This window comes from Rhipicephalus sanguineus, chromosome 1 (assembly GCF_013339695.2).
Source record: "Rhipicephalus sanguineus isolate Rsan-2018 chromosome 1, BIME_Rsan_1.4, whole genome shotgun sequence".
NCBI classification, from domain to species: domain Eukaryota; kingdom Metazoa; phylum Arthropoda; class Arachnida; order Ixodida; family Ixodidae; genus Rhipicephalus; species Rhipicephalus sanguineus.
Genome location: NC_051176.1, coordinates 173,082,705 through 173,098,405, shown reverse-complemented (window position 1 = coordinate 173,098,405; position 15,701 = coordinate 173,082,705). Strand labels below are relative to the sequence as shown.

The 15,701-nt window shown below is 49.6% G+C and overlaps 1 protein-coding gene across 2 annotated transcripts in view; it reads left to right on the top strand.

Moving 5' to 3' along the window:
* The first annotated feature begins 6,361 nt into the window (after positions 1-6,361).
* The window catches only part of LOC119402440 (microsomal triglyceride transfer protein large subunit), a 53,161-nt gene continuing 43,821 nt past the window's right edge, over positions 6,362-15,701 (top strand). The window contains exon 1 of one of the 2 annotated variants that reach the window (XM_037669598.2): positions 6,362-6,807. In XM_037669598.2, the coding sequence (XP_037525526.1) occupies positions 6,753-6,807 (55 nt within the window). In that variant the 5' untranslated portion in view covers positions 6,362-6,752. The remainder of the gene's footprint in view (positions 6,808-15,701) is intronic. The other variant, XM_037669603.2, reaches the window with a different exon arrangement.

The following is a 15,701-nucleotide window of genomic DNA, read 5'->3' as shown; positions in this document are numbered from 1 at the left end:
TCGAGCCCAAAGGACGCACGAAAAGAACGCACACAGGACGAGCACGAACTAATGCGTCACAGCTCGACACTTGAAGCGCACTGCTCAAACATAAAGCAGGACGCACGAAACAAACGAACAGGTAGACACAAGACGAGCGCGAACTAATTGTCGCAGTTGTTACTTATTTCTGTTTGAACAGCGCGCTCCTTTCGCAAACGCGGCCGCTGCAGCGAGCGAAGCGAAGCACCCCACCGGCCGCCCCTTCTTTCCTTGAGATAAGCGCACGAAAGCGACGACGCCCTGTAGAGCGAACAGCAACGGCAGCAACGGCGTTCGCAGGGGCGGGGCGACGATCTTTAAAGCGCGCAACACGCGCCCACGTCGCGCCATCTATATGGCCACTAAGAAAGCATGCTGAATTACATGGTGTATATAAATAGCTCGCCGTTAGCAGGCTGAGAGACGGTGCTGTCGTGGCCTAACGTCTAACGCGGCGGGCTGCAAACCGAAATGTCGCCCGTTCGATTCCGCGCGTCGGAAAGAATTTCTTAATTATTTTTCTTTGTGGCCTTTCTATATATATACATACTTATACATATACGGTGAATGACGGCGACGGGGACGGACATTTTCCAGCCGAGACTGTCCATATAATTGCTATCGCAATAAAAGGAAGAATAGCATTAATAGCTTTAACAAAAATGTGCGGAAGGCACCTTGACTGCTGCCGAACAGTCCCTGCTCAGCCACCGCAGCTGCACACGCCGGCATGCTCAGTCAAGATCTTGCGTCGACTGATAAAAATCTGCAAGTTTCATTCAGATAGGCTTTTGCTCGCTGAAAACTGCAGTGTAATGTGCTTTGTGCGTGCATATTGTACAAAAAGGTGCACCATGTTCCAATTTTTCCGCTTCTCAAAAAATATGGGTCGACCTATATTCGATAGCAATTTATTGCGATAGCAATTATATGGACAGTCTCGGCTGGAAAATGTCCGTCCCCGTCGCCGTCATTCACCGTATATGTATAAGTATGTATATATATAGAAAGGCCACAAAGAAAAATAATTAAGAAATTCTTTCCGACGCGCGGAATCGAACGGGCGACATTTCGGTTTGCAGCCCGCCGCGTTAGACGTTAGGCCACGACAGCATCGTCTCTCAGCCTGCTAACGGCGAGCTATTTATATATACCATGTAATTCAGCATGCTTTCTTAGTGGCCACATAGGTGCCGCGACGTGCGCGCGTGTTGCGCGCTTTAAAGGTCGTCGCCCCGCCCCTGCGAACGCTGTTGCTGTTCGCTCTACAGGGCGTCGTCGCTTTCGTGCGCTTATCTCAAGGAAAGAAGGGGCGGCCGGTGGGGTGCTTCGCTTCGCTCGCTGCAGCGGCCGCGTTTGCGAAAGGAGCGCGCTGTTCAAACAGACATAAGTAACAACTGTGACAATTAGTTCGCGCTCGTCTTGTGTGTACCTGTTCGTTTGTTTCGTGCGTCCTGCTTTATGTTTGAGCAGTGCGCTTCAAGTGTCGATCTGTGACGCATTAGTTCGCGTTCTTTGTGGCCTTTCTATATATATATACATACTTATACATATACGGTGAATGACGGCGACGGGGACGGACATTTTCCAGCCGAGACTGTCCATATAATTGCTATCGCAATAAAATGACGTGAAAGGTCCGACTGCGTAAAAGTGTGGGGCGGAATTGGCGCCACTTCCCCCCTCCCCCTCCCCATGCGCATACCTATGGCTGTTGTGATGCTACTGTGTAATTTTAGCGCACTATAGAGTACGGCGCCGGCACGTGGCGGCACCCAGAGGCAATAAGCGCATCTGATCCAAACGCCGCTCTTGATTTATGTCAACTATCGGCCACCTGTAGCAACGTGCTCTAATGACGATAATAGAGCCGACGCCGGCAGCTTTGAAGATAGTGAGGACGGGCCTCTGCACAAAGAGAGGGCACTTGAGAAAGTGGCAACTTCGCGCTCCGCTTGTAAACTCTACGTGCCACGCACGACTACAAAATTTGGCTAACCTTTGCTGTTCGTAGAATATGTTTTTACGGCGAAACTGCTGTGTGCGAGCAGCCGCAACGAGCGTGGGAAAGGAGGGTTCTCATCCCGACTGCGCAGAGCCGCGAGAAAATCAAGGGATCCCAAGCTCAAATTTGGGCGCCCGACGACCCCGCCCCAATGACGCTGGCACGGCCGAGCTATCTGGAGATAAACGCTGCTGGCGAAGGCGCTTTGTCGCCGGATTCGGCAGCAGCACGGCGTCGCGGCACTATAGAAGCTGCTCCGCCGAAGCGGGGATGAATAATTAAGAACTATAGGTACTTTATCAGATTCGAGCGATTACAATGAATTAGGTTGTTCCCGTGGATTACACTTCTGAAAAGCAATAGTTCTGCAACTTCATGTAAGCACCAACGTCACTTGACAGCGACAATTTTAGCAGCGGAGCTGTTTAAGCTCAAGGTTAGACCGCGCAGAGTGAACAAAAAATTATCATGATCGGCCTCTACCTTCTAGCGCGTTGCTCGGCCGGCGCGCTCTCTCTTCGTATTTTTCATCTTCTTAAGACCTCGCTAATTAAGGTTAATCAATAATTAATGACTTGCTAATTATGATTAATTACGACCTCACTAATTGACGCATTGGTAATTCAGATCGAGATAATTAAGGACATGCTAATTAATCTTTCACGTCGCCACGACGAGACGTCAACAAGCAGTATAGCTCTACGTTCCACATAGCCAAGCCTTGCAATACTTAGCCAAACCTTTTATAAGAAACCAGCGTTTTCTTCGTTCCCAACTCGCGCGTCTAACTAGATTGTTCTCGGCAAAGAGATTATCATTTATGTTTTCAACGACATACGCACAAAGCCTGCGCGGGCGAAGACGAACAACCCTTTTTGGGCCCTCTGCTCGCGATATACATTTCTCCGATGGCTAAGCCGTCGTTCAACGAGGGGCGTATGCAGAAATTTGTTTCGAGAGGGGGCATGTCCTTGATCTGAAGTGGGGGCCGTGTCATATTGTGCTCTGCATCCCATAGCAGAAAAACAAATATCGGAGGGGGGGGGGGGCACGTGTTCGGTGGGCCACCCCGTGGCTACGCCACTCCGGTCAACGTTTCGAGGTTGTTTTAACAACATCGACTCCGTAACGGCCGGCTAGTCAGCGAAAGTTACATTGTGACGCACCACAGATGTAATCCGAGAGCTCTGCGCGGAAGCGGGGGGAGGGGGCAAGTGTGCTGTGGCGAAAGGAGACGAGCAGTAGATATTCCTACTTAGATATTTCTGCCATAGATGGCACTTCCCTCCTTGGCATTTCCCATCAAGAGCAGTGGCACCGCTCGATGTTGCTTTGGAAGCCTATATATATGTATGTGACAGTAAGGGTGTAGCGCAACCATGAACACAATGTGAGGCGCGTCCGGCCGGCCTTAGTAAGAGTAGAGCCGCATGGCTCGAGCCAGAGAAATAGGAGAACGTTCTTGGCTCTCGGCCAGCTCGGACGCTGCAGCTGCTGCTCTTTCATCCCTGCGTCCCTCTCGCTCCAAGTAAATGTAGCAGCGACGAATACACTAGTACTTTGGGTGCCCTCTTCCGCGAGAAAGTGCGAAGACGGGGAGGAACCCTCCTGTGGCGATATTTTGTAAGCATTCCAAAAACGGACGGAGGCGGTCCGTCCGTTTGAGTCGCACGCGATTGGTCAATGTGAGCCGTGACGAGCGCCGCGACGAATCGCGCGCTCGCATTGACTAGTCACGTGCGACTCAAACGGACGGACCGCCTCCGTCCGTTTTAGGAATGCTTACAAAATACCGCCACTTGTGTTATGTGGCGGGGAACTTTGCGTAACGTGCAGCTTCGCTCGTCATGAACCTTCACAGAGTGGAATAGCTCATGAGTTTTTTACAGCAAAGCTGTGTAATTCTAGGTTCTGGCGGGCGGATCGCGTCCGCGGACAAAACAACGTGTGAGTGATTTTTGGCGGCGGATATACATCGGTTTATGTATAAAGTGCCTTATTGCAGGTGCTTCTCGCCACTGCCAATGTCTCTTTCACAAATGTCGCGGTACTTCGGCGGCGGTAGTTGCCGCCAATCGTTGTGCCACTTTGCCTCGTCACGCAGAGATTGCGCTAGCGCTGTTATCAGCAGTTGCCCTTTGAACTCGTTATGGGACAGACGCGTGTCGTTCGCTCGGAGGAAGACGAGCGGCAAGTTAAGGAAAGAGCGCACAGAAGCGCGAAAACGACGTGAAGCCGCTGCCACAGAACGTGCAGCCGCAGCCGCAGCTTCGAGTTCCACACGTATAGCTGCGACTCCCTCATGGAAGAAGAGCAGCTTGCCCGCCAGGAGCGCCGACGTGAACAAAAGCGTCGGTGTGACCATGCACCATAGTCAGAGCTTCGCTGGCTTCCCCTTCACAGTAGTGGAAGGGCTCATTTTGACGATGGCGAAACGCAAAAACGTCCGTGTGCGTAGATTTGGGCGCTCGTTAAATAAGCTTAAAGGCGTGCCTTATATAGTAATTTCGGTACGTAAAACTCCAGAGTTAAGTTTATTTTCCATAATTACTCATCTATGCTTTCCTATATTGAGCATTGAAACGTCAGTTTAGGCAGAACGCTTTATTAAGGCCTGATGTGGCTCATGAGTAAAAAAACCTGGTGTTGGGATCGTGAACATGGATGGCGCCAATAATTATGGTGGTCTGATCCCGAGAGTTGTGCAACACCCCCCACCACAACAATCGGCATATCAGGGTATGGCTCATGAGTAAAAAAAAATTACACCATCTCCCACTAAAGGGAACCATGTGGGGATGCGAAGCAGCGCATGGGCCGACTTAATGTTCCGTTCATCGCAGGCACCTTGCCCGATGTTAACGCGTCCTTGCAAGTGGAGCACACCATGAATTCACTGTAGTTGCTGTTGCTGTTACTCGTCCCGAACTATTGTTGGAGCACGCCACGCGGGTTCATCGACACGCCACGCGGGAGCACGTGCGCTCATCGCGCGTCTGCAGAATATCGTTCCCCGACGCTATCACGTGATTGCTGAGAGTGTAAGGGGGAGAGGCCACAGCGTCTTACCCAGCCCCTTACACAGGCCCGAACGCGCTAGCGCGTGCCAGCACATATGGTTCTTGAGCGGACGGTCGCCAATGGAAGGACGGACACAGCCCCGAGCAAAAGCTGCTTCGCATCTAAAACTCCGGCGTCGGATCAAGTGTCTATTGAGAGCATAGGCTTTCACCTGTGCTGTCTTTAACGTTGGCTAAAGGGACTGTAAATTATTTCCTTGCACTGGCCGAATCATGCTGAATAGTATCGCCTTATAAACGCGAATAGCTTTTCTCTGGCTAGCGACTCCCGATAGGTGGACGATCGACCTTCGTTTGTGACGCCGCCCACACGCAAGCCGAGTGACGTCAGTGCTGGTAGGGGAATTTGAGTTTGGAACTCTAGTACCGAAGCCCGATGCTCTATACTTCACAGTGACATACCTCATTTAGCGGAATAGAACGCCTTTAAGAATATCCCGCATGCAAGCAGGCGCGTTCAGATGCTTGGCACGTTTTCGCAACGTTGAGGGAGTCGACGGAGTGTCATCGAGTCGCCGTTATGATATTGGCACTGACACTGATACGTGGCGCAAGCCGGAATTAGTGCTGTATCTTTTCGCTATCTTCCGTGACAGACTGCTTTGGTAAAAAGAGCACGGAAAAAACGAGCCAGTTTAGGAACTCGGAACAAGCGCCTGATGGGTAGTTTGTACATAATAAATAAACAAACAAATAGATAAACTTCCGTCGCTCCACCAATTAGCTTTCGGTCACTTATATGATCTTTTTCCCCACACAGTGCACCATGACTTTGGCGTAGCACTGCAAAAGTGTGTTGACGGCCGCGCCAGAATGCCAGGGCGTGCGCTCGTGTGCCATATTTTTGGAGCTCTTTAAAGAGGTCAAAGTTCATCCGGAGCCCTCCACTATGGCGTCCCTTATTTTGCAGCTTTGATACGTCACTATTTCCGATTTTCTCCCCCTTTACTGGATATAGTCTACGGAATATGTGTCGGTCCACATTCGCGCATATAATGATAGCGGAAATAACGCTGTGACGAAGCGACGCGCTGTTTCTTTCGTTGGAGGATAGCGAATGCAATGATTGGTGGAACGTGTGCGAGGAAGCTGACTCAGCGCGTCCTGTTGCGCGCAGGGGCCTTCGGGCGCCCTTGAGGCAGTGCGCGACCGCGCGGCCCAATGATCTAGGCTGCGCAGTCATGGTAGCGGCGCGTCGTCGGAGCGTCGCAGCCCCCTCTAGTCTATTAGCATCGGCATTCCGGCCGGGCGAGGAGCGCGCAACGGTGCCGACCGAGCGGCCCTCACCCGGAAGAAGCCCGGGCGAACTGGCAGGACCACTTTTGCCTTTTTCGGCCGCTGGCCCCCCACCTCCCGATCGTCGTCGCCCGCAAGGCCAAGGCCAGATCGGGGCAAGCCCGCTGTTCGGCCGCCCGCCGTCAGCACGACCGGCCGCGGCTCGGATGCGATGGTCCAGCAGGCGCAGGAGCCCGCACTCAGCGCCTATCAGCCGCGCCATCGAGCCTCGGTGAAATATCATCGCGATCCGGGCCGCCCTTATCTGAAGGTCAACCAACCGGCGGCCCCTGCCTCCGCCACGCGGCGCAAGTCGAGCGCCCAGAGGCGATAGGTTCTTTGCGGCTCCACACGCCGCTGCCACTACCACCATGGCCCGAACCCGGCTGCTGCCCTGGCTGCTGGCGGCGCTCGCCTGTCTCGCCGGTGAGTCTCACTCGTCGTCTTACGTTCTACACACCCGGCGAGGCCACAGCGACCAGCTCTGGCTTTGCCTGCTGCATGCACTGTTTGAAAATAATTATGCACGTGGATTCACGAGCGCATGCTCGCATATATGCCACCTGTTTGTGGAAGATATGAAGCCGCCGTGAAGTCGGGCTTTACATCTTCGATGCGTTCGGTTATCCCGCACGAGCTTGGGCAGGTGCTCCCGCGAAATCTTGCATTCCTTGAGAATGATCCTGATTTATTCTGACGTGCGTGCTCTGTCAATCCAGTGCGTAAGCACGCGCTACAAACTCGTTGATTTTGTAACATTTTTGATGGCATCGGTCAACGTTGACAGAAGCGGCCACAACTGCGTGATGTGCTGTGACACTCACGTGTGCACCCACACACGTGCAGCAACACATGAGCTCACGACACACCAAGCGATGGTTAGCTGCGTGCCAGCAGCGTTACGTTGATTCAGTAATTGAAATCATGCTCAGCTGGTCAAATATAATAGAAACGCTTTAAATAAGTGGGCGTGTGTGGTGGTTGGCTTCATGGAATGATTGCTTTCAAAAAGTGCTCCCCGTTAATGCCTGCTGTTTTCCACCAGAGAACGCGCACCGAGAGCAATATAGTTCGAAAAGAATAAGCGCCAATGCTGCCACTACACATGCACTCACATCCGCTGTGCACGTTGCCGATTTCACATTCTTCTTCCCAGTTAAGCAAAAACACGCCTCTGAAGGAAGCCTCGTGCCAATGAACTTATAGTAGAGGACAAAAGGCGGATACACGTGAGCTTAACGGGGTGGCTGTCGCCGAGCCGGTACTTCATTTTAGTTTTCAGACTGTAAGGGGTATTTCAGGCCTCGCCACGGTGGTGTAGTGGTTATGGCGCTCGACTGCTGACGCGGGATCGAATCCCGGCCGCGGCGGCGGCTACATTTTCGATGGAGGCGAAAATGTCTGAGCGCTATGTACTTAGATTTAGGTGCACGTTAAAGAACCCCAGGTGGTCGAAATTTCCGGAGCCCTCTACTACGGCGTCCCTCATAATCATATCGTGGTTTGGGGACGTTAAACCCCAGATATTATTATTATAGGGGTATCCCAGGCATAATGCTGCATGCACCAGAAATTGTAGCTTTAGCGCGCTCTGCAGAAGTGCGCTTATATTTCGCAGTTGAATTTGATGGCCAAAGATGAGCTCTGAAGTACGCAGGGCCGGTCCTATAAAACTGTCATAATCGAGAAGGTTGGTGCGTCGCTCAACGTTTAACAGATTGTTGGTCACTAATTTTGAAGAAACGATACAATTTTTAACTGCGATTGTTATAACTATAGACAGCTACGACATTGCACGCGGGAACGGTTGTCCGCCCAGCATGCTCAGTCCACGTGTTTGGGATCGCGCTTTATGCAGCTCCTTATAATATACTGTCCAAATATATATCCTTTTTTTTTTTCTTGTCGGCCGTCGTAGCACGTCGTGCCTTTCAAGTCTAAGGAAAACGCAGAGAAGTGTAGTATACGTGTTGTACAGTGGGTGTTGCGTCCCACAATAGGCGCTCAAATATTGCGTGCCCATGTAAAGTTGTTTAAACTCTACATTACAACGGGAATCGGATAGCCTTCTCTTAGTCGCTTCTCCTCGACCAAACTGCTTCTTTCAAGAGTGGCCTCCGTAATTGTTCCCAGCCTTCTACAGGCACCTTCTAAGCTCTGTCGATGTCGCGTGTTATTTATTCAGGAATGCCTGTACGGGGATCGCGGACGTAAATGCGGAGCGCTGTAGCGTGTCGAGCGTCTTGAAATTCGTCCTGCCAGCGTCTCGGCACCCTCTTCTTCGTGTCTAGACGTCGACTGCAGCGATAGAAAACAGGGCGAGAGGGGAAGCTCCGTTGGCGAATTTCCTGCGCCAGCAGCGGAAACCAGCGGGCTTCGAACCACTATCGTTTCTCACCCACCGCTATCTGTTGCTTTTTCTGCTGCCGGGAGCCACGAACTAGAGTTCACGCTGCAGGAGAAACGAAGCTCTTATTACCGCGTGCGACGTGTTGCCCGCTTAGCGCGTCTACTCACAACAGACTAAACAGTCTGATCATTAAGAAAAAAAAAAGAACGTATTCCGGTATGCTGCAGGCGTTTATCTCTGCGATGGAGATAGCGCAGTAAGTGTATATATTCAAGTCCACGAGCGCAGTGCTACGATAGCGTGTTATACGTGTCACTGTCCGTCTGGCCACATTGGGAGAAGCTGCGATGCTACTCCGATTTCGGCGACTGAAAAACAACCGCATTTCGATGACGCCGACGGTCCTACTACGACCTCAAAGCAGCTCAAGGACATAATCGTTTTGCAAGTCGGGGTTTTTTTTTTTTTTTGAAGTGATTGCTTTTTACGAACGTCAAAAAATAAAAATGTTTAAATATCCAGGATATGGGCTAGAAAAGCAGGGCCTCCGTGTACGTAGACACGCATTTACGTGTTTGATATCGTAAAAACTTTATTTGCATAAACAGTGATGAAGGTTCAACGTCGTGTGACGGAGTGCCATGTTTGCGCTGCATCCTGGATTTTCATGTCATTTCGTAGTACTCGAAACACGACGGGGTCGCATTTCGACGTCGTTACGGCCTGCGTCGAAATTCTCAGAAAGCTGTTCGTAAGAGTATATTCAATTAAACCGCGGTCATTCACTTGTGCCGGCATCTGACTTGATATCCGCTAATTTACACAGTTCTGTCATAATGAACTAGGGCATGATTGAAGCCAATGTGCAATATAATGTGCGAGGGGCCTCGGGACGGTATTAAAACGAAGCCTTCTTTGCGAACCGTCCTGGACTTTTGTGACCGCGCTTATGGATTCCATCTTGCCGCATAGCTCATACTTCCGTGCCCGAAAAACGGATCGAGCCTCGGTCCCGGATCACAACAGTTCAGTGATCCAACAATTTCGCCACAATCGCACGCATACCTCGGTCATGTCAATGCCAGCCATCTCTTTGAGATGATCGCCATGCGTGTGACATTGCTAGCGCATGCGCGAGAGCATGTGCACGCGCCGTTTCCTTTATGCCAAAGAGAGATGTGAAATGCGCAAATATCAGCCAACCTTGCCGCTGTCATAATCTTCATTACATCGACGTATGTACATACAAACAGCCCCCACGTGTTTCAGAATTCGCGCTGTAAGAGTGAAAGGGGGTGCCAGTGAGTGCTACGATGGAAATAGAAGTCCGGGCGCATTCATTGCTGACATTTGCTTCCCATTTCCTATCATATCTTTGCGGTAGGAGGTGTGCAGCGACACACACACACGCTCGCGCGCGTGCGCGCACGCACATACACACATACATATCGTATAGTAACCATGCTTTCAATAATATTTTTCATTTGTGACACAATATTGACTTCAAGAAGGTTAATTTAGGAGGTGGGAAGAAGAAAATGTTTTCTGCTGTAGTTCACTCAAATATTTCCGGCTACAAACGGCAACGCAACCAAATGTACATACATACGTGTAGTATAGCTTGTGCGGCATGACATGTCACACAAAGACAGACAAGTGTGCTGCTTCGTCGTCCATAGTTGCCGGTTTTATTGCCACGTGCGTGTGTGGCGGGCACTTAATTCCCTGTCGTGCGCTGTGTCCCTGTGCTCCCCGACTCCCCTTAGCCCAAGGAGGAGTCATGCGCCTTTAGAATCTTATCAGCTACTCGCAGTCGTGTCTTGGCCGATCGACTCGAGTACCGGGAGACCCTTTGGTCAGAGGCCTGTGCGGGGCCTTTCAGGGCACGTTCCAGATAAAGCGGTGATATCGCGTGTCGAGAATCCTTATAAGCAGAGATTGCGGTCTTCAAACATGCCTGCTTCATTCAACACAGTCACACTGATGCAGTGGCAGCCTCCTTTCGAAACAGACGAGAGTGTTCGGTGGCCACATCGATATGCCACTGGGCGAAACCCCACGAGTCAGTCGGCTTTTTTCTGTAACTCGCCGCGTTGGGTTAGACGTTATAAGGCGTTTTTTCTGCCGAGGTGAGTTATGTCCCCCCATCATCGATTGCATTCCGATGGCGGTGGTACGAAAAAAAAAAATAAGCTTTTCGTTGAGTGGGTTCAGTGCGAACAGTAATTGTCGTCCTCAAGAACCGGTGCGCGCTCGCTTCGTCCTCTTCACATTCTGCTTCGCTCCCACGACACGTGCACCAATTTGTCGTCTTCATCCTCACTCCCAAAACACGTGCGCCGGTTTCTCCGGCGGGGCCTGTAACAACACTGATGGGTGAGGGGAGAGAACGAGCACACAGAAAGAAAGAAAGAAAAAGAAAGAGAGAGGCAAATAAATATATAAAGGAAGAGAAAATCATGGCGAAAAAAGATTTCTCATGAGGGGCGGGATTCGAACCCACGATCCGAAGGCGAGCGTCCTAACCACTCGGCTATCCGGGCACGCTAGCAGTGCATAACATAGCCTCGTATAGCATATAGTACAACGAGGTGACGGGAAAGGGAAGTGAGGGTGAGGAGAGAATTGGAGGATGGGAGAGAGTAAAGCATAGCATAGATGGAAATAGAGAAAGCAAGAGAAAGTAAGATAGAGACAGATATAAAGAGAGAGATAAAAGAAAAAAGGAAGCGATAAATAGAGAGAGAGAAATAAAGAAGGGCAAGAAGGAGAAAGGTAGAAAGTGCGAGAAAGACAAAAAAATACATAGAGAAAGAAAAAAATACAAATAAACAGAGATGAAAAAGACATAGAATAAACAGAGAGATGAAAGAAAAAAGAAGAGAGGAAGAAAGAAACATAAAATTAAAGAGAAATAAAAGGCCGCCCAGCCCCCGCACTCCCTTCAGGCTTGGCACCACTAGTGCGAAGCATCACGCGCGTGAATAAAAACCACGTAACACTCACGTGACTAAAATCATGAAACATGACGTAACTATAACTAGCCACGTGACTAGAATCATGTAACATCATGTCACTGCTCGAGTGTCTAAAAATCGCATAACATCACGCAACATCTAGTCACGTAACATTTTGTCACGCGACTAAAATTACGCAACGTCGCGTAATGGCTAGTCACGGGACATGTCCCCACCATATAAACCACGTAACAGCTAGCCACGTGGGACATATTCCCACTAAAAACCACGTAACAGCTAGTCACGTTACTAAAATCACATCACGTAACAGGTAGTCACGTGACATACTTAGTAACAGGTAGCCAAGTCTAGGCATACTTAGTACTACTAGTAAAAACTTACTCTCTCAGCAAAAGATTGGCAATACTTGCAAAACCTAGCTAGGTAGAACACTAGCTCCGCTGATGGTTCCAGCCTTGCGCCACCAGGACAAGCTGCTCATTTTTTTTTTTGTCAGTTAAAACAGACTCACTAGATCACTGCGTTATTGCAAGGTAACTAAACAAGCATTTCGGTCTTAGGCGTTCATCAGCGAAAGCATCGGCGTTCATCGGCGAAGCAGTCATCCGTGTTAGAAAAAAAAAGGTTAGGCGTGCAGAGACTGATGCAAGTAGAGGGAAGCGCGTAATACGAACGCCGACTATATCAACTGAAAGGTTGCACTGTAGGGCGACAAAGCTAAACACAAAAGCTATCTGCGAATGTCTAGTGTTTACCTTCGGTTCCACCCTTCTGGGACTTCGACGTTGACAGGTCGGAATTTATGCTGCCCGTTTCCCTCTCGTTGTGTGTCTACACGCCTAACATATTCTAATACGAATTCCTACCAACTACAGGTAAACATTCTCTCATTCGTAGCAGCCACGCACATAATACAACTGATGTGCCTGCACACGTCGCACGTTGCCAGGAAAAACAGTTGGCCTTCGCCCGGATTTCGACAGCCAAGAGCGCCGAAAATGTGCTGCTTGTCCACTTTGCCCGTGCTCGCCTCGGATTGAAGACATCAGGTTGAGCGGCGTTGCGAAAACTGGCTGCCTTGCAGAGAAGCTCTCCTGCCCGCAGTTGCTTCCCACACCGTGCCTTTTGTGCATGTAACTGCGCTTACATTCCGCGTTGCAGGCTCTGCTCTCCTCGTCACCCTTAAGCAGGATGGGGCCAGCTATAATGTTCTCTGGAACAGTGGGAAAAGAAAAGCACATTTGACTGTAACGTTAATTATTGTTGCGCACTCTCCCAAGGGAATTTTCATTTGCAAATGATCGAGCAGTCCTAAGCGGCAGTGCATGGAGGGAGGCACCATCAGGCTTATAAGGGAGTAAACCATAGCCTGACACCATGCACACTCCTGTGGAGCCGGTAATGAAGGCAGTGCAGCTTAAGAGCGCCTCCGCGTTGGAGCACCCTGGAATTGCTCAGAAGATGTCAGAGGAAGCACCCGAAAGGGAACTATCTATAATGTCAGATAATACCATGTGCTTCTTCGTGTTATAGGCCTACCTCTACCTCTACCCTACCTCCTTCTGAGGCGTTGACCTCTGCCTGGAAGGTATATCGCAGCCAGTGGGACATACAGCGTTCAACAACATAAAAATAACGCTATCTATGCGCAGCAGAAATTGTCAAGTGTCGCTTGAGTGCGAATCTATCGTTGTTGATATAGAGTATACTACAACTCGTAGGCAGCTGTCCAGAAAGTTTGCTTACCGTGAGCGGCCTGCTTGTCCGTGCCTGTAGTCATTGTAGCATTTGTCAAAACACCGTTCACGTACCAAACAAAGACGCTACACCCTTGTGTTAAACATGCTAAAAACAATGTACGATTTGTAACAATGTGTTGCCGTAGGCCATCTACAATATTTTACCCTTATGTGTGTTTGCATATACTATATATATATATATATATATATATATATATATATATATATATATATATATATATATATATATATATATATATATATATATATATATATATACGCTCCTGGACATCTCGAAAAAGGCTTTGTGAGAAAATAAAAGGAAGTGGAATTCTCTATATTGTGCATACAACTCAAGAAATAGATTTTATCGAGTAAATAAGAGTGATTCCGAAATATGCTAAGCAATCGCGGTGCAACTTCACCTTTGGAATTGAGGTATAGAATTGATATCGAACTCAATTTTGTTACTGCATTGTGGAATGTCATTATTTTATTCTTTTTTTGTTCATTCAGTATTAAATGTACCTCTAATTTTGATCCCTTATTAATAATAATATCTGAGGTTTAACGTCCCAAAACCACGATATCATCATGAGGGACACCGTAGGGGAGGGCTCCGGAAATTTCGACTACCTGGGGTTCTTTAACGTGCACCTAAATCTACGTACACGGGCCTCAAGCATTTTCGCCTCCATCGAAAATGCAGCCGCCGCGGCTGGGATTCGATCCCGCGACCTTCGGGTCAGCAGTCGAGCGCCATAACCACTAGACCACCGTGGAGGGGAATTTTGATCCCTTATCTCCAACAAAAAAAGAAAGAAAACGATTCTAAGGCTAAAATACTCTTCAAAGGCACAGTTAATTAGCGCTTTCCTCTGCGTTATTAGCCACAGGCTTTTCATTTTTTATAAACGCTCAAATTATTAGTGATATCACCCAGCTGTGGGAATAACCTCTGCTATCAGAAAACATTAGCACTGAGTGGAGCTTGAAAGAGCTGAGGCTGGCAGGGCACGGAGACTCTCGGGCCGTTGACGTTCGCGTCTCGTCGGGGCGATGTCAGCGCGACAGCGGCACTGGCGGGCTCCGAAAACACTTGTCGATAAGTGGTCCTGATTAGCTGCGTCGACGTGGCAGCGCCGTCGCGGGAAGCCACGCGCCCCAAAGCGGGCCACTTTCGCCACGCTCTTCCCGGGGCCCGCGAGCATGCGCGCAGCCGGCCTCTGCCGCCCAGCGCCGCTCGTTACTTCTTGGCCACGCATTTGAACTCGCTTTCGGCAGAAGCACGCGGGTCGTCAGAGAAACTAGTTTCGCGGTCGTCGTCTTTATTAAACGGCGGAGAGCAAAACAAAGAACCGTGACTGCACGTGGGTCAAGGCGTTTCGCCGCTGCGTGATACGCGCGCGAGGAACACCTTCGACGAGACGCGTGTAATAACCGGTGCTTCAAAGCCAAATCTCTTCAACGGGCCCGGCGCGCCTGCACTTTTTCTTCTTTTTTTTTTATGGCGATAGCGTTGCGTCATTTCGATGTATAGCCGTTTGCGAAACTGAGCTCTTCACTAGTGATAATGTACTGGATGAGGCGTACTGCTTCTGGTCTCGTGCTGGTGGTCACACGTGAGAGAAAGAAACTGAGAGTGAATGGCAAGGAGGCGAACCGCCACATAAACTCGAGCATGCTATGGTATTTGCGAATAATGCAGGTAGACCGCGGTCCTTTAAATCCCATTCGCTCGGGTGCACTGTTCCTTCTTGAATCGTAGTATATAGGTCCGAATATTGTCGCCTAATCGAACGGTGCAGCTCAACTTTCTCGGTTATTTACAGGTACAGTGCTCACAGATTTAAATGCGACAACTTAGGGCTATGCAATGCCCGTAATTTTGTTTCCACCGTATTCAGTTTCTGTCATGTCGGCGTAGTCAACATTACCTTTAGCCAACATTACCTTTAGCAGCCAGATTCGTAGCGAATTGATGCCGTTACGTGGAGCAATTGCGCATACCACTCGTTATGTTGAAAGTTTTGACGTCTCGTTTCAATCCGTGAGCACATATATCCGTCGTCATACGTTTTAGCTAGACAGTATGGTGTGCTCATGGGACTCGGTTTGAGAATATTGTGTTCGCTACATGCATGCGTGCAATCAGGTGAACCATGGGCCCCATCTCGCAATCTTAAGGGGGACAATGTTGGCGACGTTTCCGATGCAACAAGCGTGTCTTCCGCGATAGCGATAACATAAGTG